The sequence below is a fragment of the Mytilus edulis genome, chromosome 2, assembly GCF_963676685.1.
Source record: "Mytilus edulis chromosome 2, xbMytEdul2.2, whole genome shotgun sequence".
Lineage (NCBI taxonomy): Eukaryota > Metazoa > Mollusca > Bivalvia > Mytilida > Mytilidae > Mytilus > Mytilus edulis.
In genome coordinates this window covers 10,304,853-10,329,778 of record NC_092345.1, presented here as the reverse complement: position 1 = coordinate 10,329,778, position 24,926 = coordinate 10,304,853, and the positions used below count along the sequence as shown (strand labels likewise).

The 24,926-nt window shown below is 31.8% G+C and overlaps 1 protein-coding gene across 1 annotated transcript; it reads left to right on the top strand.

The window, feature by feature from the left end:
* The first annotated feature begins 1,009 nt into the window (after positions 1–1,009).
* LOC139511424 (F-box/WD repeat-containing protein 5-like) lies at positions 1,010–23,613 on the top strand. The gene is made up of 8 exons (XM_071298141.1): positions 1,010–1,222; positions 11,923–12,077; positions 12,470–12,719; positions 15,392–15,566; positions 16,817–16,956; positions 17,995–19,028; positions 22,558–22,770; positions 23,181–23,613. Exons 2-8 carry the CDS (start codon positions 11,965–11,967, stop codon positions 23,401–23,403), a joined length of 2,148 nt encoding a protein of 715 aa, XP_071154242.1. The 5' UTR covers positions 1,010–1,222; positions 11,923–11,964; the 3' UTR covers positions 23,404–23,613.
* Positions 23,614–24,926: the final 1,313 nt, after the last annotated feature.

Below are 24,926 nucleotides of genomic sequence, written 5' to 3'. Positions count from 1 at the left end.
CTACATCAATGTTAATTTGCTTAATTTTATGAATTGAAAGACAAATATCCTGAAAAGTGATATATGGTAATTTTTGAGCGATTTCTCAAAGGCTTACAGTTGTCGCACCGCCTTTTTTAGACGTTAAGCTTATCAGTGCTCTAATAATGGTAGAATTTTATGCTTTTTTAAAATGTTATTTTTCTTAATTGTTCAAAAAACTAAAATACATAAATTTTCGATAAGTAGTTAAAAAGCGCCGTCGATTTTGCGGAGTCTTATAAGAATGTCGCACTTGCTTTTAAAAAAACAACGTTTCAGTCGAATTTTTGTTTGAACGTTACGAAATATTCGCGACGTTGTGTTACGCCAGAGACATATATACACATATATATGTCTCTGGTAACGCTTACATGTACGAACATCGCGCGTAACGTCTATATATTTCGCGCCGTAGCTAATGCCCTTTTGATACATTTAAGAATTGTCTAACATGATATTATACGGAATAAATATAAGTGATGTACTGACGATCACTTATACTTGTTTCAAATTGAATGTTCTAATAATATTCATAAATAGGTTGACGAATTTTTCACAGCAGCGCCTTTTGGAGGTATGGTAGTACTGAATTGTCCTTCTTTTACAATACCCCCATTTCATGAGACAAAATTTCATGACAAACTGTATATGAAATTTTGTCTCAATATACACTGCCTATGACCTCCCTTCGACAGAATAAAGTTTCATAGTACAAAATTATATTCATCTATGAAAAAATTGTCTATATATACAGTAAAAATTTCATTATGAAAATTTGTCCTTCGCTGGACATTTTTCATAGATGAGAACAATATTTCATGATACATATCCATGAAATATTGTCTTGGTGACAATATTTCATAGGAAAATATTTTGCTTTACATATATACGTGTACGTATAAAACTAGTTTTGAGATAGTTAAAGGACATGTCTCATTGTCTTGAAAATAGCCGGATTAGCATGACGTAAATTAGCAGATTCCAGTATTTTTATTATCTCCCCTGATAAATGGTGGAAGAAAAATAAATCGATCAACAGACTCAAGATTGAAAACAATGACATAATTTCCATTTCTTGCATCTTTATAGATCATCACGTTATAATACTTCACTATCTTTTAGAGATATTGAACCATCGATCTTAGATCTGAACTCTATAATACACTTGGAAATTGACAACCAGTGGGCCGATAATTTCTAGGTATTATAAAACTAAATTTATGTGATAGAAAGTGAAATTATTTTAAGTTTATGTAAATAGGTTGGGACTAGTTACCCAAATAGGTAACAATATAACCCGTTTGTCATTAAATAGCTCAAATAGGATTTAAATGAACAGTTCAGAAATTGATTTTTTTTGCAAGAGATCTTCCTAAATTTATATATATCATTCAGAAAAATTTGATGGTCTTAAAGGGAAACTTCGCAAAAAAATCAAAAATTGATATTATGTCCATTCTGTATAAAAATGCTCAAATTTATAGATATTAAAGTTTTATTCCGCTAAATAAGAGATCACCATCGATTTTAAATTTTGAGTATCAGATCTCTACTCTCCGCCATCTTGTCACCTTCTCCGATGAAAAATCCCGATATGTCAATAAACCACAAAGGAACAAAACTACAGTAAACGATGTAGTCGTAATTGCGTGTCGATATCTTGTCAATCGTACGGTTGTTTTATCTGACTGACTAACTTGATACGGAAAATGGTCTTATGTTTTTAAATAACCATATAGTCTGTTATTTTTAAACTGATAATATTGTAATTAGTTAAAAAGTCAAAGTTCAAATCATAAAATGATAAATAAGTGTTCCGTGGAAATTGTTTTCGAAAATCTAATTCGTTCATAATTCTTTCAAGTAATAAACTTTATTTAAATAAATTCGGATCTTCTCTCATCTGATCACCAGCATGGCTAAAGGTATTACTCCCAAAGGTATTGGAAGGGGTGTAAGGTGACACGTCCAGGTATTCAATCGATTTCCTGTCCGGCGGGCTTGCAAGTTCATGCATCGTTTCACTTCTGTAGGTATTGATCAGTGTACACGACCGTTACTTATAACTTTCCATTTTGAACTATCAGGTGCATGTATAATATACATTTTTGTCTTGCGTGTCCGAAAGTGATATAATATACTAGCCATTACTGAACTCATACGCTTGTTTATAAATAACATTTCTGGTGTAAAGAATATTATTTATAAATTAAAAAAAATACGAAAAAAAATAATTGAAGAAATACAAATCTATTTACATATTTTTCCAAGGGTTAATTTGGGAAAATGTAATATATACTCGTTGTCAATAGTTTAGGACAGATTAGAACATACCACAATTATTGATATAAAAAAATGTGCGCACTTGTCGACGATTCGTGTATACATACGCCTGGTAGAAAGTTACGGAACTATAGTCAGTAGCGCAATTTAAAATATGTATACATGTATACATTGAACATAAGAAAGAAACATACATTTTGTGTAAATTGTGGTAAAAGTTTTGTAAATAGACTAGTCCACGTCTGCCAACAGTATGTAATCAACGAATTCGATAGACTATTGTATACCAAAAGAAGAAGAAGAAAAAAGAAACAATTTGATTTAAATACAGGTCAATTTATAACTTGCTTTGGTTCATCGAAGTTAAGAATATAGTAAACTCACAGATTTATATATCAATTAGATTGTTCTCGAATAAAGGACGAAATTCGTCATCATCACAATTGTTCCAACATTCATGTAAAATATATGCAACTGGACGTACACTAATAATCCCCAAGGAATGTGAATATTTTCTAGGAAAACTATTGAGTATCAATTTCGGGATTTATTTTCTTTCTTGATATTCAATGACATCAATTTAAAGAATAAACTGCTTCTCGGATATTTGTCCGCTTTAGGGGTATTCTTGCAAGTTGAACAGACTTATAATAACATTCAAAAATAGGGAAAGATAACATTAAATTCGTTGTCTTTTAATTTTAAACATCGTTGATCAAATAGTTATTTAAGTATATATATACGTTGGGAGACGACGATTATTATAGTTGTCTCAGATTTTAATAAGGACGTTCCCGATTATGAATAAATTTGGTTGACGTTTATCACACTTGAAAAGAATATCTATTCGTAATTTTTCGATTCCATTACAAAAATATTTTTTTCTTTATTCGTACATATTATATTCCGCTTCGGTAGAGTTATCTTCAGATAGTTTCATATATTAATTAATACATGGCTTTCAAAAGTCTAAATGTAAGTGTTCTCGTACATTTTTTCACCTAATAAAGACAAATAAAAATGATTTAGTAAAGCTATTTCTAATTTCTAAGTCCCCCTTTTTTATGAGACATAAATCAAGGACAAGACTTGTATATCATTTCATTCTGACATATGAATTAAGTTTCCCGTCTTTAACCGAAAATTGTGTATTTCTTAGTAAATTAACTTATTTGAATTCAAATAAATAATAGCACCAAATATAATTAAATAATTCCACGGCGACCAATTTTTATTTGTCACCAACTTGAATATGTATTTTTAATGTGTGTATTAAATGCTACCACTGATCCGAATAGACAGTCACACCTGGCAAGGTGTGCCCTAGAGGCGTGGTTAAATACCGAAGTGCAAATAACAATTTACCTTTCAACAAGCCATCTACGAGTATTGCCACAGAACCGTGAATACACACATCGTATAAACCTAGCCATAGCAGAGATAGTAAAAGGTCAATAATAGTACACCAACATATTGTCTTTACAGATTATTGTACTTTAATTTGTTCACCTTATCAGTCCGAAAATGCATTTATTAAATATAAATTTATAACTTTTTGTGTTGTCTACAAAAATAATTCGAATATATACGTTTAACATAGATAATTTATCTCACGAATGAGAACAATTGAACGTCTGTGCGTTTTATCTTCTTATTATCGGATGGTTATTAGATAAAGCATAAGTCATCGGCGCGCTTACGATTACGTTAAAATATGATTAAAAACCAAGACTTTTAATGATTGAATTTTAAATCCCGGCATGCAAAAATCAGGAGAAAACGTCACGACCTACAGGAAGTAGTTGATATTTTTTCATTAATTATTGAATTTCTCCTTTATTACTGCACATATAGCGATAAAACTTTGTGAATATATATATTATGTCATAATGAACATATTTAAACCATAAGTAAAAAATCGTGAATTTTCCCTTTAATTTAATTTTTATGTATAATTTAGGTTAGTAAATCCCTTTACTGTCAGACATCAAACGGTCACTTTTGGTTGCCATTAGCGTCAAATTGATCAAAATTTTATCGTCATTCATCAAAATATCATAATTGTGATTCGTCAGAGGTCTCATATTAGGCCTAAAAAAAAATAATGTTGTGTTTCCGATCACCCCCATGAAATTTTTAAGGGACGGTAGGTAGGTTTTTTTTTTTTTTTGTTTTTTTTTGTTTTTTGTTTTTGTTTATTTTTTGTTTTTGTTTTTTTTTTATAATATTATGCTTCATTGCTGTCTCGGTTTTGTTTAAAGGCATGGACACTAGTTTGGGATTTAATAGAAAGAGATTGATTACCCACTTTAAAAAAATCTCCCCGAGATAACTTTTAGTTTATCCCTTTTAAAATCCCCCTGAAATAACTTTTAGTTTACCCCCTTTTAAAATACCCCCGAAAAAAAATTTAAGTCCAAACCTAAAAAAAATTTTGGGCAGCACTTCCCCAAGAAATAAGCTTTTTAAACCCAATTCCCCTATTTCCGGACCAAAAGTTTGGGATTGTCCGAGAAAGAAATTGAGAAGATGTGGGGCAGATTCATTTATAGGAACATGAACCAAACATCATCCCAAACCTACAGATAGACAAATATATCATATACACTGTACCTGGCAGGACACTTTCTTTTGGCAAAGCATCTGTGGCTTTTCATCAGAATGTCTAAAGCGTTGATTGGCTGACCAGTTTCAGATGGATTAATATCATGTTCATTTTGAAGAAGGGTCTGGCATGAAAATTTGATAAATTTAATTCCAAAAGATTGCATTGTTCCAACAGTTGTGTTATTGTCATCAATCCCCAGTCATTTTTGCCAAAATTTGTGTTGTGTATTTTTTTTTCATCGATGTTTATTGTTAGACATTGGATGAATTTCATTGCTAATGTCAAAAAAGGTGTTACTTTCTGTAAAATTTAGAAATGGTCACACTTTCCGCGTTGAACATTGAATAGGACGCGTTGTGTTGACATGTTCAAACACTGACAAACGAAAATAACTACTGCGCATGCTCCCGCATATATAATTAGATTCCACTTTCCAGTACATTCTAAAAATAAGCCTCGAGTTTAAAATTAGCGTTGTTTTCTTTTGGGGCGATAAAAAGATCGAGGGACTTAGAATTTTTTATTTTCTTTCAGAAAAAACGGTCGGTAGTATACAAATTTTTTTTTTTTCCCACATCAGCTTTAAAAACTTTTGAGTCGGGGGGTCTGAAGGACGGTCGGTCGGGTGACCGGAAACACAACATTTTTTTTTTAGGCCTTAGGGTAACAGGAATGACTGAATAACACTGTTATTATCCGAATAACACTTGAAATTTTAATATTAGCACATTATTGGTGACTTTTAAACATTGATTATTCCATAATAATACATTATCGATGTATTTAATAACTTAAAAATGATTTACAAAAAGCAGATAAGTTCACAAAGATCATTTTATTTTTTGTGTGTGCATACAACACTGTCCAACATGGTGGCTATTGTGATTTCCGTGGTCACCATGTTGGATGTACACACTAAATTTAAAAAGATCTTTATGAACTTACCTGCTTTCTGTAAATCATTTGTAAGTTATAAAATACATCGATAATATACTATTATTTAATAATCAATGTTTTAAAGTCACCAATGTGTATTAATATTAAAATTTCAAGTGTTATTCGGTCATTCGAGGTACCGCTTATATTATAATTGTTACTGTCATTTTTGGAAAAAATTTAACATGATTCGTTTAAATCAGTCGATTTTTTCATTGTCTTAGGAAGTTACATTTTATTGTCATGTACCAAAATTTACATCATTTGACAAGAATTTTTACCATTATTTTTCATGAAAGTACCCCCAGTATGACCCACAATAAATAAGTTACAGGATCACTATATTTACACTTTGAATTCCTCTTATTCATCCTGTTTACTACTGTAAATTGGGTTATTTTGGTTAATTTGTTGCCTTCGATGAAAGTGCCAAAATTAAACACACCAAAAATAAAGCAAACATTAAAAATTGAAACGCCAAAATCATGTACAACAATAAAGTAATGCTAATTGTTGGGAAAAATATTTTATTTTATTACATCTTCCGTATATTTGCTACAATTTTTTACATAGCCAAATTTGCAAATAAATACTTTATATATAATTTGACAACACTATATATGATATAAATTGTAAATTTTCTGAATTTGTTAAGAAAACACAAGTCAACATGAATTTTTATTCACACATGTCATAAATATGCCAGGCTATTGTTGATGTCGTTTTTGGTTATTAAAATATCAAATCTCCTTGTAATCCTTTATCTTCACTGAAACATTTTAACAGACAATACAAATACTGACCTAATTTTTCACCTGTAATCTTGGGATGATCGTGAGTTGAGTTATGGTCATCAGCTTTACCCCAGTGTTTTTTTTAGGTGTAAAAAAAAATGTCTTGTCATGCTTGTAGAAGAACATATTTAGATTTTGCCACATGTTTGCATATACAAAACTGGTCTATACAAGATGATTTACATTGTGTAGAGGAAGGGTGCAATGATAACAATATGTTCATCAATAAAAATAAAACAAAATATATGATTATTGGAACGAAGCAAAGAGCAATGCCTCATTACAATGAGAGTTGTTTAACTATTAACAATCAAGTGATACAATCTTCCACATGCGAAAGTCTTTTAGGCATTAAAATTGACCCTTCCCTAACATGCCGATGGACAAACCAAATTGAGGTGATCTGCTCAAAAATATCATCAAGACTATATCTACTATTAAAGATTAAAAAATTTCTAAATCTAGACTGCAGAAAATTATTTTATAATGGTTATATCTTGCCACTAATTGATTATTGTTGAATAGTGTGGAGTAGTTGTAGCAGTGAGGGTTCAAAAAGGATATTAAAATTACAAAAGAGGGCTGCTACATTTGTACATTAATACTAGAAACAGACCCATTCGCTCCTTCTGCACCCTTATTCAAACACTTAAACTGGATGACAGTTGAACAGAGAATAAAATATCATAAGTTAGTGATGACATTTAAGTGCATTAAATAATGCCCCATCATATCTTACTAACAAATTTCATTATCTTTCAGACAGAAATCCATACCCCTTGAGAAATGCTGTTCAAGGAAACCTCATACTCCCTAAACCAAAAACAGAATTGTTCAAAAAATCTTTTATGTATTCTGGACCATTCTTGTGGAATAATTTACCAATAACGTTAAGAAATATTACAAATGTCAGAGCTCCAGATCAGCTGCGTATTTGCGTGATCACGCAATACAAATAATAAAAAACCCAATGCAATTGCCCATTGCAGGGTTCAATAACCCAATTAATTCAAAGGAAAACCCAATTATATTCCAAAACCATGAGTTCTCAACCCTTTTATTGACTACCATTTGCGTTATTTACCCTTATCTGTTTACAGTCGTCGTGTAAACTATTATTATAATATTTATAATTGGAAATTTCCTGTCGTTCTAAAAATAGATCCCTGCATCAAGCAGCTGAAATGGGTCCCTGTTAGAGTTTTCCGTTGCTCAATAGGTACACATGTTTTTGAAAACATTTCGATCTTCTCGGTGTTCATCCAATTAGCGTGTGTCATGAAGTCATATTTATTTCGCATTGCTCGGGATTTATCATAACATACATTGAATTAAAACAAAAGTGAATGTCCGGTAAAAATATTGAATAGAGGCATGTTTTCTGCTTCTTTTGAAAAGCTTAGGGAAAGTTATGATGATAACAAGACTCAGCCAGTGTTTTTAGGAAGCGTCCATCGAACAAACAGGCGTGTGTGCGTACCTTAACGAGAACATTGCTAATAAAAGCAGGGTTTCCTCAAAAACGAAATCAGTTGGAAAAAGTGAAAGGCCAAATCAATTATGACATGATAAAGCATCAGAAACCAAAAGTTCTAATAAAAGAGAACTAAACCCAGATTTATGAAAATTGGAATAAAACAAAAACATTCAAGTATAATTAGAGTTTATATACTATTTTTTTCATTTTACGGTTAATTAATGAATACACACACAGGCACTGGTCTCAGAATTTATTATATAAAGGTATAAGACGAGTGCCTGTGAATACACATATATATCCGTTTTTTTACAGTTTATATGAGAAAATACAAAACTGGCAGAAGGTTTGAAACGGAACACAAATTAAACCTACAATTGCGTCTCAGTCAATAAACCAAATAAAACAGCTAGCAAATAACCCTAACCCTAACCCTAAACCAAATAAAACAGCTAAACAAAGAAAGAAACATTTTGAAGATGGAAAAAAAATCTGGGGTTGATATTGCCAAAATATTCAATATTGTGTTGATGAAAAAACCCAATACATTAAGGAGCTTGGTGATGAAAAACCCAATTTGATATTAACATGAGGGGTGAATTGGAATTGATAATGCAATCAAAAAACTTTATCACCCAATTATATAAGAAAATGGTGGGTAAAAAACCCAATTTGTGAATTCTTATCTGGAGCTCTGAAATGTTAATTCTTTCAAATACAAAATAACAGATCATTTATTGAAATCAACCTACATGTACATGTAGCTGTATCAATAATATTAAAAACTGATCATGTCATCATGTTTATTTTTTTCATCATATTTTATCAAGTTGTATTGCACATTATTATCATACTTGACTTTTTATACTAATGTATGCAATGTATATGTCTGCATTTTGTTTGATTTCTCATGATGAGGGCCTCAGGGAAGATTAGTTATATAGCTAACTGTGTAACCCTCTTAAAATAAAGTATTGTTGTTGTTGTTGTAGTTGTTGTCTATGTAAACTTTAACCCTGCCACATTTTTGCGCCTGTCCCAAGTCAGGAGCCTGGTTTAGTTTCTTGTGTACAATTTGGAAATTAGTATGGCGTTCATTATCACTGAACTAGTATATATTTGTTTAGGGGCCAGCTGCAGGACGCCTCCGGGTGCGGGAATGTATCGATACATTGAAGACCTGTTGGTGACCTTCTGCTGTTGGTTTTTATACGACCGCAAAATTTGAAAAATTTTTCGTCGTATATTGCTATCACGTTGGCGTCGTCGGCGTCGTCGTCGTCGTCGTCCTGCGTCCGAATACTTTTAGTTTTCGCACTCTAACTTTAGTAAAAGTGAATGGAAATCTATGAAATTTTAACACAAGGTTTATGACCACAAAAGGAAGATTGGTATTGATTTTGGGAGTTTTGGTCCCAACATTTTAGGAATTAGGGGCCAAAAAGGGCCCAAATAAGCATTTTCTTGGTTTTCGCACTATAACTTTAGTTTAAGTTAATAGAAATCTATGAAATTTTGACACAAGGTTTATGACCACAAAAGAACGGTTGGGATTGATTTTGGGAGTTTTGGTTTCAACAGTTTAGGAATTAGGGGCCAAAAAAGGGCCCAAATTAGCATTATTCTTGGTTTTCGCACAATAACTTTAGTTTAAGTAAATAGAAATCAATGAAATTTAAACACAATGTTAATGACTACAAAAGGAAGGTTGGTATTGATTTTGGGAGTTTAGGTCCCAACAGTTTAGGAATTAGGGGCCAAAAAGGGACCCAAATAAGCATTTTTCTTGGTTTTCGCACCATAACGTTAGTATAAGTAAATAGAAATCTATGAAATTTAAACACAAGGTTTATGACCATAAAAGGAAGGTTGGGTTTGATTTTGGGAGTTTTGGTCCTAACAGTTTAGGAATAAGGGGCCCAAAGGGTCCAAAATTGAACTTTGTGTGATTTCATCAAAAATTGAATAATTGGGGTTCTTTGATATGCCAAATCTAACTATGTATGTAGATTCTTAATTTTTGGTCCCGTTTTCAAATTGGTCTACATTAAGGTCCAAAGGGTCCAAAATTAAACTTAGTTTGATTTTAACAAAAATTGAATCCGTGGGGTTCTTTGTTATGCTGAATTTAAAAATGTACTTAGATTTTTAATTATTGGCCTAGTTTTCAAGTTGGTCCAAATGGGGGTCCAAAATTAAACTTTGTTTGATTTCATCAAAATTTGAATAAATGGGTTCTTTGATATGCCAAATCTAACTGTGTATGTAGATTCTTAATTTTTGGTCCAGTTTTCAAATTGGTCTACATTAAGGTCCAAAGGGTCCAAAATTAAACTAAGTTTGATTTTAACAAAAATTAGATTCTTGGGCTTATTTGATATGCTTTATCTAAATATGTACTTTGATTTTTGATTATGGGCCCAGTTTTCAAGTTGGTCCAAATCAGGATTCCATATCAAGTATTGTGCAATAGCAAGAAATTTTCAATTGCACAGTATTGCACAATAGCAAGAAATATCTAATTGCACAATATTGTGCAATAGCAATTAATTTTCAATTGGAGTTATCTTTCTTTGTATAGAATAGTAGTTGATAATATATGTTGGAAATTTGCCAGACATGACTATGATGTCATTTTATATTTTCATTTGCCAATAACTTTATGTAAATAACTTCATTGGGCCAATATAAAATGTTGCTGATGAAGCTTTTTTTCCTTATTTTATCTAAAATGTTTTTAGATAATGTATGTTGGACATTTGCCAGACATGACTATGATGTCATTTTCTATTTTTATTTGCCAATAACTTTATGTAAATAACTTCATTGGAAATTTGCCAATATAAAATGTTGCTGATGAAGTTTTTTTTATTGTTTTATACAATAAACAATGTATATTCACTTTTACTACCAACCAATCTTTACCATTCAGTGATAACAAGCACTTTATTTTACATTTTAATATTTTATGATGTATTTAAAAGAGTAGTTATTGTTGCAAACTCCATTAGAAATTTGAATTGATATCAGTTTTGGAAAAAGGGAAACGGGGATGTGAAAAAAGGAGGGGGGGTTTAATTTTTGTCATTTCAGATTTCATAAATAAAAAGAAAATTTCTTCAAACATTTTTTTGAGAGGATTAATATTCAGCAGCATAGTGAATTGCTCAAAGGCAAAAAAAACTTTTAAGTTCATTAAACCACATTCATTCTGTGTCAGAAACCTATGCTGTGTCAACTATTTAATTTTAGATTTAAAAAGTTTGAAGAAGAAATTTTTAATTGATTTGTAAAATCTTGACATTTGTTTTGTGTAAAAAAAAACCATGTAATGTCAAAAATTTGATCACAATCCAAATTCAGAGCTGTATCACGCTTGAATGTTTTGTCCATACTTGCCCCAACTGTTCAGGGTTCGACCTCTGCGGTCGTATAAAGCTGCGCCCTGCGGAGCACCTGGTTTTCTATGGTCTGGTTGTTGTCTCCATTCTCAATTTGAATTTTACATGTAGTATTCTTTTATATTAAATGGAACTGAAAAATTATACAGTACAATTAATGCACCTACATGTATATTATTGCTGTCACTGATGACCATGATGACTTTCCAATCTTAGCAATGTTTAATACTTCAATGTATGTATACCAAAATTATAAAATATGCCAGTACATGTATATATAAAAAAAAAATGTAAATGTAATTCTTTTTCTTAAGATTATAAATATTTGTAATGACTTTAAATTGAGAAAAAGAATTAATTCAAAGTTCATGTTATTAATAATTGATATTGCTTCTCTTTCAGAAAGAAGTATTGTTTTTAATGATGGACTTGCCAACATGACAAATGGATGATATGCCCATATCCTGTATTTGGGAAAGTATTCCTGATGATATTATACTCCACATATTTTCTTTCCTCCCAGCAGCATCATTACTACAGGCAGCTCAAGTTTGTAGGTAAGAAGAAAGAAAAGACAGACTGAGTAAAAATTGACTGAAACAATTAACTCCAGGTGCTGTATTGAAGACCCATTTGTTGCCTTTGGCTGTTTTCAGCTGTTTGGTCCAGTTGATGCCTCTTTGACTTATTCTAGTATAACAAAACAAAAATTAAATACTTGTCTTTTAAACATGTTGTTGTATTAAAAAGACCCCTGGCAAAACCAAACAAAGAAATCCTAGTCAGAACTTTATTAATATCTCTACTAAAAGCAGCAATCTAACAAAGATAATGTCAAAAACTTATTAATATCTCTACGTTGGCACCATTCTAACAAAGATAATATCAAAACTTTATTAATATCTCTACTTTGACAGCAATCTAACAAAGATCATATATACTTTATTAGATGTTGGTACAGAGTAAGCAGAGACGAGCTGCTGTGGAAGGATGTATTCTACAGACATTGGAAAATTGATAGAAATATACCCATGGCACCTGGCAAGTCGTCATGGTTACAGGAATATAAACGTCTTCAGTACCACACGCCTGCTGTAGAGAGTGAGGTGATTAGACAACACACAGATCAGGTTTTACATGTCAGCTTCTCACACAATGGAAAGATGTTTGCTACAAGTTCCAAAGATGGATTTATTAAGGTACCGGTATTTATATCCTTTTCAATGGTTAAATGAATAATATAAGTAATGAACAAATTTTTCTTTATTCCCAATCACAGAAAATACTTGAACAAAGGGTTAAAATAGATCAATTGTATTGATAATGTAAAAGGGAATCAGGGATCTCCATGGCCTGTTTAATGATGGCGCCCCACCATCGTTCAAATGTCTTGCGCCATCGTCAAATGACTCGCGCCATCGTTAAATTGTCTTCCGCCATCGTTCAAAACTTCATCGTTTTTTGTAGCCCGACGCCATTTTTTTATCAATTATAATCAAATGCATGTAATTGCATAACCCTTGGGCTTTTTATATTATAATGCAATACAGTTCTAACGCCTGAGGGATATCTGGATTAAGATCGCTAATCACTTCTACCTGAGCTTGTACAGGTAGATCAACAAACCAGACAGGAGAATACTATCTGAGGAAAGACGATCCATTTGTCGAATTAATCAACTAAGATTCAGCAAATGATTATGATAATTTAGATTAAATAAATAAATAAATAATCCAGTTGCAAATAAAACAGTTTAACAAGTCGAACAAGTGCTTTATTTTGACTTACGCAATCAGCATCCCCCTTTTTTAAGAAGTACAAAACAAGACGAAAAACAGTAAATATTATTTCATCACAAATAACTCGAGTACTGCTGTAACGATAATTTAGAATTACTTTAAAAGTTTAAAAGTAAAAACTTAAATATTTCCTGTAAAGAAATATCGTATCGTTATTCCGAATTCATTTCGTATATTACAATTAAATTGGTACATCCGCGTTTCCAGTTTCTATTCAGACTCGAAAGATGCATGTTGGACAGCATCAATTTACCAGGTAAAGTCATTAAAAACCTTTTCATTTGTCAACGTTTGCTTTACAAATCTCTTTAACCTTTTACATAACCCGTACGAATCGTTTTGTTGTTGCTGCAAATCAGCCATACTGGTAATGGGTTCTGAATTTGACAGTGTCCATGAAAAATAAGCTCCACATCATATGATTTTTAACCCCCATAACAATTACCAAAAATACAAGAAATCTACATGGGGACCTTCATGACAGCTTTTCGTCATTTTTGACTAAGGGGGGACCATGAAGACTTGGCATTTGAATGGTTAAACACGGAAATAAATGAAAATATTGATACTTCTAATTCTATAATGAAAATTCAAATAAATATAATTTAAATAAGCAATGAATTAGCATGTTCACCCTTCCTTGTATGGAGGTATAAAATACTTCCAATCGCACTACACTGTACAGTGTAGACACGGTTTGTAATGGTGAAAGTTCCTCCATTGTTCAATTTTCATCCATGGAGATCCCTGGGGAATGTAATATGTGTTACCCAATTTAAACCCCTGCTCAAAGGTTGGCATTAAAATTGGAAAAAATAACTTCACACAAAAATATCCACTTTTGTAAATAGTATTTTTAGTTTCAACATTTAATTAGTATATTAAAGAAAATTTCAGTTGGCTAAAATATATGCCTCATGTTGTTCTTTCATGCTTTTATATGGTGTTAAACTAGTTATCATTTTGAAGCTTGTACCATCATTAATCACTGAAGACAACATGTGCATCAACAAAATTTATATTGACCCTGTTGATGTTCTATTATAATTACCTCAATACATTTTATTATATAAATTACACATCGCTGAGAGGGCGATAGAGCAGATTGTTACCCTGAGAAAACATTGTCAACCGCAGCGAAGCCAAGGTTGACAATGCATTTTTTTGAGAGGTACCAATCTGCTCTATCCCCCTCTCAGCTATGTGTTATTTAATTTATTATACTGAATGTCCTATCATTATTGTCTTTTACAGATTTATTTTATTTTAAAAGTATTTTCTATGACATCACATACATAACATCGTTACGGGTATTAGAAAAAACAACAAAAGTTAATCAAGATGTTTTATTTTGACAGTCAAATAATAAAATCTGAGCAAAAATATAGAAATTAAGCATTAATATTGTATTTAATTACTTGATGTAAATTCAATTCATTGTCCTTTAAATTATCGATTTTTGTTTGGTCTGGACGAAAGAATAACATTCAAAAATTTGTCACCCTCCCGGCCATGTGATAGAGTAAATTAACATCCTCGTATTAGCCAATCAAAATATGGCATTTTAATGTGAAGTGTGATAAATTTATTTGGTTCATATATATATATATAATACTAAAGATATTTCAAAGTACAATTCTAAATATAACTGAATACTGATTTAAAAGAGTGACAATAGATACCAGAGGGACAGTCAAACTCATAGATCGAAAATAAACTGACAACGCAATGGCTAAAAACGAAAAAGACAAACAGACAAACAATAGTACACATGACACAACATAGAAAACCAAAGATTAAGCAACAAAAAACCCCACCAAAAACTAGTTAAGTATGAAGAAAGACAAATAGTTACAGACTTCTACAATATGTGTCTCTGGTTGTGAGTGGTTTTACTGGTATTAATCATACCACATCTTCTTTTTGTCCCCTTAAGTCTTTGAACTTAGTAAGCTGATATGATTTTGTTTGTGATAAACATCCTTCCATATTTTGTTTCTGTTAGTGGCTCAGAAAACTGTGTAGATGATGTTAAAATCTTTTTAAATTATGTTGATTTTTTTCCATTTTAGGTTTGGAATACAACATATCCAATATCCCTAAAGTATAAAGAGAATATGAAACGTTTTACTTGGAAGTATACACAGTTCTCACAGTTCAATGAGAGTGATACACTGCTACTAGTTTCTGGGGTTCATTTTGGTTCCAACAGTACATCAGGAGAAATAGCTGTGTTTTCGCTACAGGGTTTGTGATATTCATTATACGAGCCACAGTTTCACACTACTGTGGATTCATTTATTTTTGTGGGTATCAATTTTCGTGGATTGACGAAAAGTTGCATATCCATGAATATTTGATTTCGTGGTTTTGTCAATCTGTTCACACAAAGACATTGAAAATTTGTAATTCTTGAACATTTGAATTCTTGTTCAATTGTACCCACGAAACCAACGAAAATTGATATCCAACGAATAATAATGAATTCACAGTACTTTGCAGTTTTAAAATATTTTCAGAAGCATACACCAAAACGTATATATTGAATGGTTAAAACATTCTGTCATAACAATGGAAATTCAAGACATAATAATAATTTTGGGGTATAAATTATTCATATTTTGAAACAGCACCTTATACATGTTATACAATTATAAAGTACAACTTAGGTTAAATTTATATAAAACACAATTACAAATGTAGATGAAGCAACATCTCAAAAGAATTGATTTAAACCTTGTAATGTTATTTCACATTGATAAATACCATTTCTTAGGAACATTTCATTTATGTTCTGTTCTGTCTGATAAAAATATTTCAATGAAAAAATATTTATTAAATACTATTGATATTTGGTTTCCTTCATACATTCTATATGCTTGATTTGTGTTACTTAAGTCAGTTTCACAAAAAACACTTTTGACTAAGACCGATTGTGATATACATTCTATCAACCTTAGTCATAAGTTTTTTTGTGAAATCCCTAATGAATATTATATATTAGGAGTGTGATACATATTTATTTCCCAGCAAGTATTTCATTTAATGAGGGCAAAAACTGGTCGGTTTGACCACTGTCTGCTATGAGATGGAACTTTGAACTACTGTACGTGTGGATTCATTATTATATATTGGATACTGTGGATTCATTATTATTTGTTGGATACTGTGGATTCATTATTATTTGTTGTGTGGTTTTTGTGGGTACAAGTGAACCACGAATACAAATGTTCTACGAAGTACAAATTATCTCTAGACTTGTATGAAGACTTTGGTAAAACTACGAAATCAAATATCCACGAAAATACAATATTTCCTCAATCTTCAAAAATTGGTACCCACGAAAATATATGAATCCACAGAAGATGACATACATACGGTAGCATTATCACACACCCCTCTGATATGAAACACCCTCTCACATGAAATAATTTTTGCAGACTATAGACCAACAGTGCCATGTTTCTGTTCCTTAATGTGTTTGTATTGTATTTTAGGTAACTTTGAACTACAAGCTCGAGTTATCAACAAACCATATGATGTATTTGGTACTTGGTATAATGATAGTCATTTAGTATCTGGGAGCCTTCATTGGACAGGGCAATTACAGTCTTGTTCTGTTTTATGGTTAAATAAGGTAAGTTACATAGAGGAGATACTTATGTCTTAGAATAGAATTGCGTTAAGTTTACATTTATAGACTAGCATGTTCTGTTATTTAGTTATCAATATGGGAAAATGAATACAAAAATTTAATTATTCTTACTAAGATTATTGTCATACCTTTGTTTGAAATGGAACTATATTAGTAGTAGTGTGCTAGTTTACTTGTCTCCAGTGTTTAAGTTTGTGAGCTTAATCCCCAGCATAAATCAACAAAATATTGTATTTGCTGCTTTCTGTCAAGCATTTAGGAGAAATAGATAAGAAAGATTGTAATGCAGTGTTGTAAGACCTATAAGTTTGTGAAGAAATGTCTGGCAGACTGTAACCTTGTGAGCTAACACATTAAAATTTGACATAACATAAAATTGAGAATGAAAATTGGGAATGTGTCAAAAAAAAACCCAACCCAATCAAAAAGCAGGAAACAGCCGAAGGCCACCAATGTTTCTACAACACAGCAAAAAAATCCTGCACCTGGAGGCAAGCTTCAGCTGGCCACTAATCTAAATATATACTAGTTCAATGAAAATAGATGTAAAACTAAACTTCCAAACATATAAATGTACTGAAATTAAAACAACATACAAGACTAACAAAGGCAAGATGCTCTAATAGTTTGGACAGATGCAAAATTGTGGTGGGGTTAAACATGTTTTGTGAAATCTCAACCCTCCCCTATGTATCTTGCTAATTAATGTAGAGTAAACAAAGACATAGCTTTACACAACATGACATAACATAAAAGGTATTGGGAGGACGGACAAAAAAAAAGATTTAATTCCTTGCATGGTAGATACTTTAATTACATTAAAAGACAAATTTAAAGAATAAATTATCCAAAACTATTAAATTTGGACTAAAGAACCTTGATAAGTCACTTGTGTTATGCTCATTCATGAGTAAATGTGTTGTTCAGTCACTTTTTGAAAATTTGAATTCTTGTATTTATTCTTGAAAATATTTACTCTGGAATTATCAATATTCTGTAGATAACTTGCATTAATTTCAGGCTTTTCAAGACACAGAAAATGAACATGAATCAGTAGTGATGAGACTATATAAACTGAAAAATATTAATGCTAGTTCAGTTCGGACTGTTATGGTTGCTAGCTGTCGAGAGGTGATGGAAACAGACGTTAAAGGGAGCAAACGTGTACAGGATAAAGCTGATAGAGACAATCATGAAAGCTCTTCCAAAATTGCTAAGAAAAATAAAGAGAAATTTTTAGGAACTATTGAGTATAAACAAGAATATCGTGATGCTGAGAAAAGTCATAAGAAATTTCCTCAAAAGTCTGAAAACAGTAAGATGTCAAATCAGTGTGGTAGTAATCATAGTTCTTTTTCTGACGACGATGTGGTGAGACAACTAAGTGACAATGAACTGCCGAATTCAAATAATCAAACTCCCATTAGAGGTACCGAGGATATCTCTATGCCAGATGTAGATAAACTTGTTGAAAAAACAACTAAATGTGTCTCTTTGTCCTCAGAAACAATTGATACTTCCACAAGTGGTAATCCAGTGAACCCTACCAATGGTTCAATCCAAGATACATCTAATAGTAACAACTCGGCTCAGAATTCCAGTTCGAGTCAGTGTGGCTGTGGGAGTTCGTGTTCTTGTCATGGTGGCATGTACTTAGATGGAGCCACATTTGGTTCACCCCTCCAGTCACATTTCTTTCGAAGTAATGACCACAGAGTGGCATTAGATGATTGGAATCCTGGGTCTGCTCTTCACATGGGAGATACAAGTATAACTTACCCAAACTTCATAACTGCTGACTCAACTAGTCCACAGAAAGGGAACATTTTAGATAAATTCTTAATATTTACACAGGGTTCTAAGACATATACACCACATCAGATTGGAATCAAGAGAATAAAGCCACTAGAAAAGATTTTGGGAGATGAGAGACCACTTTTACCAGATATTGAATTCAATTCACCAGCATTGGAATCTATAGCATATGATAAACTTGATAAAGTTATAGACATGCATGGTCATATCATAGGATTAGCCTTATCTCCTGATCATAGGTAAATATACAATTCTACATAAAAACGGAGAAAAGCAGGGATCTCCATGACCTGTTTAATGATGACACCCAGCCATCGTTCAAATATCCTCCGCCATCGTCAAATGACCTGCGCCATGGTTAAATTGTCTTGCTCCATCATTCAAATTTATTTTGCCCGACGCCATTTTTTTTTAGCAATTATAATCAAATACATATAATTGCATAACCTTTTTTTTGTATTATAATCCAATACAGTTCTAAAGCCTGAGGGATATCCGGATAAAGATCACTAATCACTTGTTCCTGAGCTTGTACAGGTAGATAGACAACCTGACAGGAGAACACTTTCTGAAGATAGACGATTGATTTTTTCGAATTATTCAACTAAGTTTCAAGTTAAAAACCTTTTCATTTGTCAACGTTTGCCCTAAAAATCTCTTCAACCTTTTACATAACCTGTACGAATGGTTTTGTTGTTGCTGCAAATCAGCAATACCGGTAATGGGTTCATGACTTCTGAATTTGACAGTTTCCGTGAAAAATAAGCTCCATATGATTTTTAACCCCCATAACAATTACCAAAAATAGTAAGAAAACAACATGACAGCTTTTGGTCATACTCGACTAAGGGGGGACCATGAAGGCTTGGCATTTGAATGGTTACAAATGGCAATTAATGAAAGTATTGATACTAATGTAACACTATGCAGTGCTTTAATAATAACTTTAATATTCAATATAGTTTTTATATACAAAAGGACATATATACAAATGGACAGTGAAGTTATGATATGTATTAAAGTTTAACTTGCAGATATATAATTGTTTTACAACGTGACTTAGTACATGTATGTACACTACATGTTTTGGCTTTAAGGAAAACCTATACTTTTGGCAGGTGGTCATCGTGTAGTGGTCAGTTAATTGACATGTATTGATGTGTATTAAATGAACTTCAATGCTTAGCTATGGAAGCAAAAGTAATTACCACTGTTTATAACATATTTATATATCGCTTTTGGCTTTCTAAAAGTAAGCACCTGTCAAAGGTAGAAACAAACAACATTCTTTCTAAATTTAAGTCACGTTGGTAGAAGTATAAAAGGACTGTCTTATTCAGACAGTCCAGATTGTAACTTGATCAGAATTTAAAGAAACGTTTACCAGTTCAGCCATTGTTTGCCTTTATTGTGTACCTTGTCTTATTTGTTGGTTTGCTGACAAACTTGACTTTTCGAGAGTCTAACACTTCTGTAATGAAATAATTTAGATAAGCAATGTATCAGTTTATTCACAATTCATTACATGGAGGGATGAAATACTTTCAATCACGCTACACTGTACAGCGTAGACATGTTTGTGATGGTGAAAGTTCCTCCATCGTTCAATTTTCATTCATGGAGATCCCTGAAAAGAGTCAAATGAAAAACATGAAAAAGGTCAATGCAACAAAAAGTAACAGTAAATGTTAAGAAAAAAAGATAAAAAAATCTTATCACTGTTTTCAAAGTTATAATTATATTGATATAACTTTAAATGGTGAATAAATGATGTTTAAAAAAAAAACTATATTTTTTAAGGTTTTTATACGACCGAAAAAAATTGAAAATGTTTTGGTCGTATGTTGGCGTCGTCATCGTCCGAAGACATTTGGTTTTCGCACTTATAACTTTAGTAAAAGTAAATAGACATCTATGAAATTTAAACACAAGGTTTATGACCATAAAAGGAACGGTTGGGATTGATTTTGGGTGTTTTGGTCCCAACAGTTTAGGAATTAGGGGCCAAAAAGGGCCCAAATAAGCATTTTTCTTGGTTTTCGCACAATAACTTAAGTATAAGATAACTTAAGTATAAGTAAACAGAAATCTATGAAATTTTAACATAAGGTCTATGACCACAAAAGAAAGGTTGGGAATGATTTTGGGAGTTTTAGTCCCAACAGTTTTGGAATTAGGGGCCAAAAATAGGTCCCAAGTAAGAATTTTTCGTGGTTTTTGCACAATAACTTTAGTATAAGTTAATTGAAATCTATGAAATTTTAACACAAGGTTTATGACCACAAAAGGACCTTGGCCAAAGGGTCTAAAATTAAACTTTGTTTGATTTCATCAAAAAAATTAATTATTGGGGTTCTTTGATATATCAAATCTAACCGTGTATTCAGATTCTTAATTTTTGGTCCTGTTAAGGCTGTTTTCAAATTGGTCTACATTAAGGTCCAAAGGGTCTGATTTCAACAAAAATTGAATATATGGGGTTCTTCAATATGCTGAATCTAACCATGTACTTAGATTTTTAAATTAATATTTGGGCCCGGTCATCAAATTGGTCCACATTGAGGTCAAAAGGGTCTAAAATTGAACATTTATTTGATTTCATTAAAAATTGAAGTCTTGGGGTTCTATGATATTCTGAATCTAACCATGTATTTAGAATTTGGATATTGGACCATAATCATGATAATAGGTAAATGTCCAATTTAAAATTTTTAAGTTTTTAAGTTTAAGTTCTTAGACCACATTCATTCTGTGTCAGAAACCTATGTTGTGTCAACTATTTAATCACAATCCAAATTCAGAGCTGTATTAAGCTTAAATTTTGTGTTCATACTTGCCCCAACTGTTCAGGGTTCGACCTCTGCGGTCGTATAAAGCTGTGCCCTGCAGAGCATCTGATTTGTAAGTTGTAACATATTTGGCCTGAGACCACAATTAATTCCTCTCAGTTCTTTGTAAGGTTTTGTCGCATTAAAAAAAAATCCGATTTTTTTGTGTGTGTAATCTTCAAGTCCAAAATTATATGCAATTTTCAGAAAAATTGCATGTTTAGATCATACAAATTTGGCCAATACACATCCAAACCCCTATAGGCATGTCAAAAAAATAAAAGGTAAAATCACAAAAATACTGAACTCTAAGGAAAATTCAATCGTAAAGTCTCTAATCAAATAGGAAAATCAAATAACAAAACACATCAAATGAATAGACAACAACTGTCATATTCCTGACTTGGTACAAGAGATGTTCTGAAAAATGTAAATATTACCGTTTTGCATCTGGCCTAATCACTCTTTCCATATCAAATCAGTTAATATAAAACATCCAAAAGTTTATTTCAGCTCTCTTCTTGGATTTCCATCCCATAAAAACTAAGAAATGTATCATCAGGAAGGAAAATAAAAAAAATAAAGAAAAAATACACTTTTATTAAAGGGAACTATATTCGTGGACAACGAAAAGCGGGATCACTAATTGTGGTCTTTGGCCATTTAAGTGTTATCATCTGACCAAACAAAAGTAAATTTACTGAAAAACGCAAATGATAGATTGAAGCCAGTTAATTAATCAATAACTGTCTGTTACACGTACATTGTTTTAAAAACTTGACATTTTCAATGGAAAACATTTTGTTCATAATCTTTATTTGTTAAGTTGCAATAAACACAAACATTGAAGTTTCAATATACATATATATATATATATATATACATATTTATGTATGGCTCTGTGTGCTACTAAGTGAACTAATTCTGATTGATATTACAGGTACTTGTATGTGAACTGTCGACCTTGGCCAAAGGATTATGACATACAGAATCCCTTAGCTCCGCCTCCTATCGCCCAGGAGATTGACATCCATGTGATAGACTTACTAAGGCTGGCAGAAGTTGGTACCATGTATAGAGCACACAAAGCCTACACTCCCAATGATGAATGTTTCTTCATTTTCCTTGATGTCAGTCAGCAGTATGTTGCCAGGTAAAATTAGCTAAGAAAATATTGATTCACTTAACAAAATATTGCATTTCCGTTTTTTTGCCATACATGTAGTAGAATGCACATCTGTATTTAATAGGGAAGAGGTTCTTGTTAGTTGTCATCAGTTTAGGAATGCTACAAAGTGACAGATAAGATGCATTGTTCTACATATAGATGTCCTTCAAAAATGATTAAAATTCCTATTTTAAAAAGATATTTGATACTGTAAATTCAAAATATATTTCAAAAGGATTATGACAAACAGAATCCATTAGCTCAAGCTCATCTTTTCTTAATATAAATTTCAATTATAGAAATGTGCAAAATTCCTTTGTGTTTGATAATTTGATTTCCTGTTTGATTTATTTTTATTGGTCTCATTGTTTATTCTATATAATTATCTTTTCCAGTGGAGCTGAAGACAAGCATGGTTATATATGGGATCGCCACTATGGAGTCTGTCTAAGCAAGTTTCGCCATGAGGATGTGGTAAACTGTGTAGCATTCAGTCCAAGCGACTCAGAAATTTTAGTGACTGTTAGTGATGACTGCACTATTAAGATTTGGCGTTCACTGAACCGTGAAAAATCTATGAAATTCACTGGCTTGTTTAATCCTGGACTATATATGTGATATTTGTCATAATATAATACTATAGAAATACAGATGAACCTATGTCATATATTAAGAAAACATGGTGCTTAATATTTGTGATATTTTGCTATGATTTAGATTATTTAAATGTACAAAAAAAAAAGATCTTGTATGTTGATATTTGTTTTGTTTGTATAATAATGTATAATAATGTATATATATGATGAAGCTATAAATATTTGTCAAGTATACAGTTTCTATTTCTTTCTGTTTATCTATAAATGAATGAATTGGGAGTACCCGGTAGTTAGGAATTGTCAGCAGGCACAATGTGTTTACTCTACCATACAAATTTTCATTGATTGATTTATTATCTTTTTATACCTTGAACTCATTTATTCCCCAGCACCAGTTTTATAACACTTCATACCCCCTGCCCCCTTTTCCCCAACAAACACACACACTGCTATTTGTCATTTTTATACGACCGCAAAAATTTTAATTTGTTGTATATTGCTATCACGTTGGCATCGTCGTCGTCGTCGTCCGAATACTTTTAGTTTTCGCACTCTAACTTAAGTAAAAGTGAATAGAAATCTATGAAATTTTAACACAAGGTTTATGACCACAAAAGGAAGGTTGGATTGGTTTTGGGAGTTTTTATCCCAACATTTTAGGAATTAGGTGCCAAAAAGGGCCCAAATAAGCATTTTCTTGGTTTTCGCACTCTAACTTAAGTAAAAGTGAATAGAAATCTATGAAATTTTAACACAAGGTTTATGACCACAAAAGGAAGGTTGGGATTGGTTTTGGGAGTTTTTATCCCAACATTTTAGGAATTAGGTGCCAAAAAGGGCCCAAATAAGCATTTTCTTGGTTTTCGCACTATAACTTTAGTCTAAGTAAATAGAAATTTATGAAATTTTGACACAAGGTTTATGACCACAAAAGGAAGGTTGGGATTGATTTTGGGAGTTTTGGTTCCAACAGTTTAGGAATTAGGGGCCAAAAAAGGGCCCAAATAAGCATTATTCTTGGTTTTCGCACAATAACTTTAGTATAAGTATATAGAAATCAATGAAATTTAAACACAAGGTTTATGACCACAAAAGGAAGGTTGGGATTGATTTTGGGAGTAAAGGTCCAAACAGTTTAGGAAAAAGGGGCCAAAAAGGGGCCCAAATAAGCATTTTTCTTGGTTTTTGCACCATAACTTTAGTATAAGTAAATAGAAATCTATGAAATTTAAACACAAGGTTTATGACAATAAAAGGAAGGTTGGGATTGATTTTGGGAGTTTTGGTCCCAACAGTTTAGGAATAAGGGGCCCAAAAGGTCCAAAATTAAACTTTGTTTGATTTCATAAAAATTGAATAAATTGGGGTTCTTTGATATGCCGAATCTAACTGTGTATGTAGATTCTTAATTTTTGGTCCCGTTTTCAAATTGGTCTACATTAAGGTCCAAAGGGTCCAAAATTAAACTTTTTGTTTGATTTTGACAAAAATTGAATCCTTGGGGTTCTTTGATATGCTGAATCTAAAAATGTACTTAGAATTTTG

What these genes read in the sequence shown, in the direction of transcription:
- LOC139511424 (XM_071298141.1), top strand. Translation starts at nt 11,965, where the DNA reads ATGGATGATATGCCCATATCCTGTATTTGGGAAAGTATTCCTGATGAT. An exon ending in CCAAAGATGGATTTATTAAG is followed by an intron (nt 12,720 to 15,391) that starts GTACCGGTATTT and finishes TTTCCATTTTAG; the next exon opens with GTTTGGAATACAACATATCC. An exon ending in CTGTTTTATGGTTAAATAAG is followed by an intron (nt 16,957 to 17,994) that starts GTAAGTTACATA and finishes CATTAATTTCAG; the next exon opens with GCTTTTCAAGACACAGAAAA.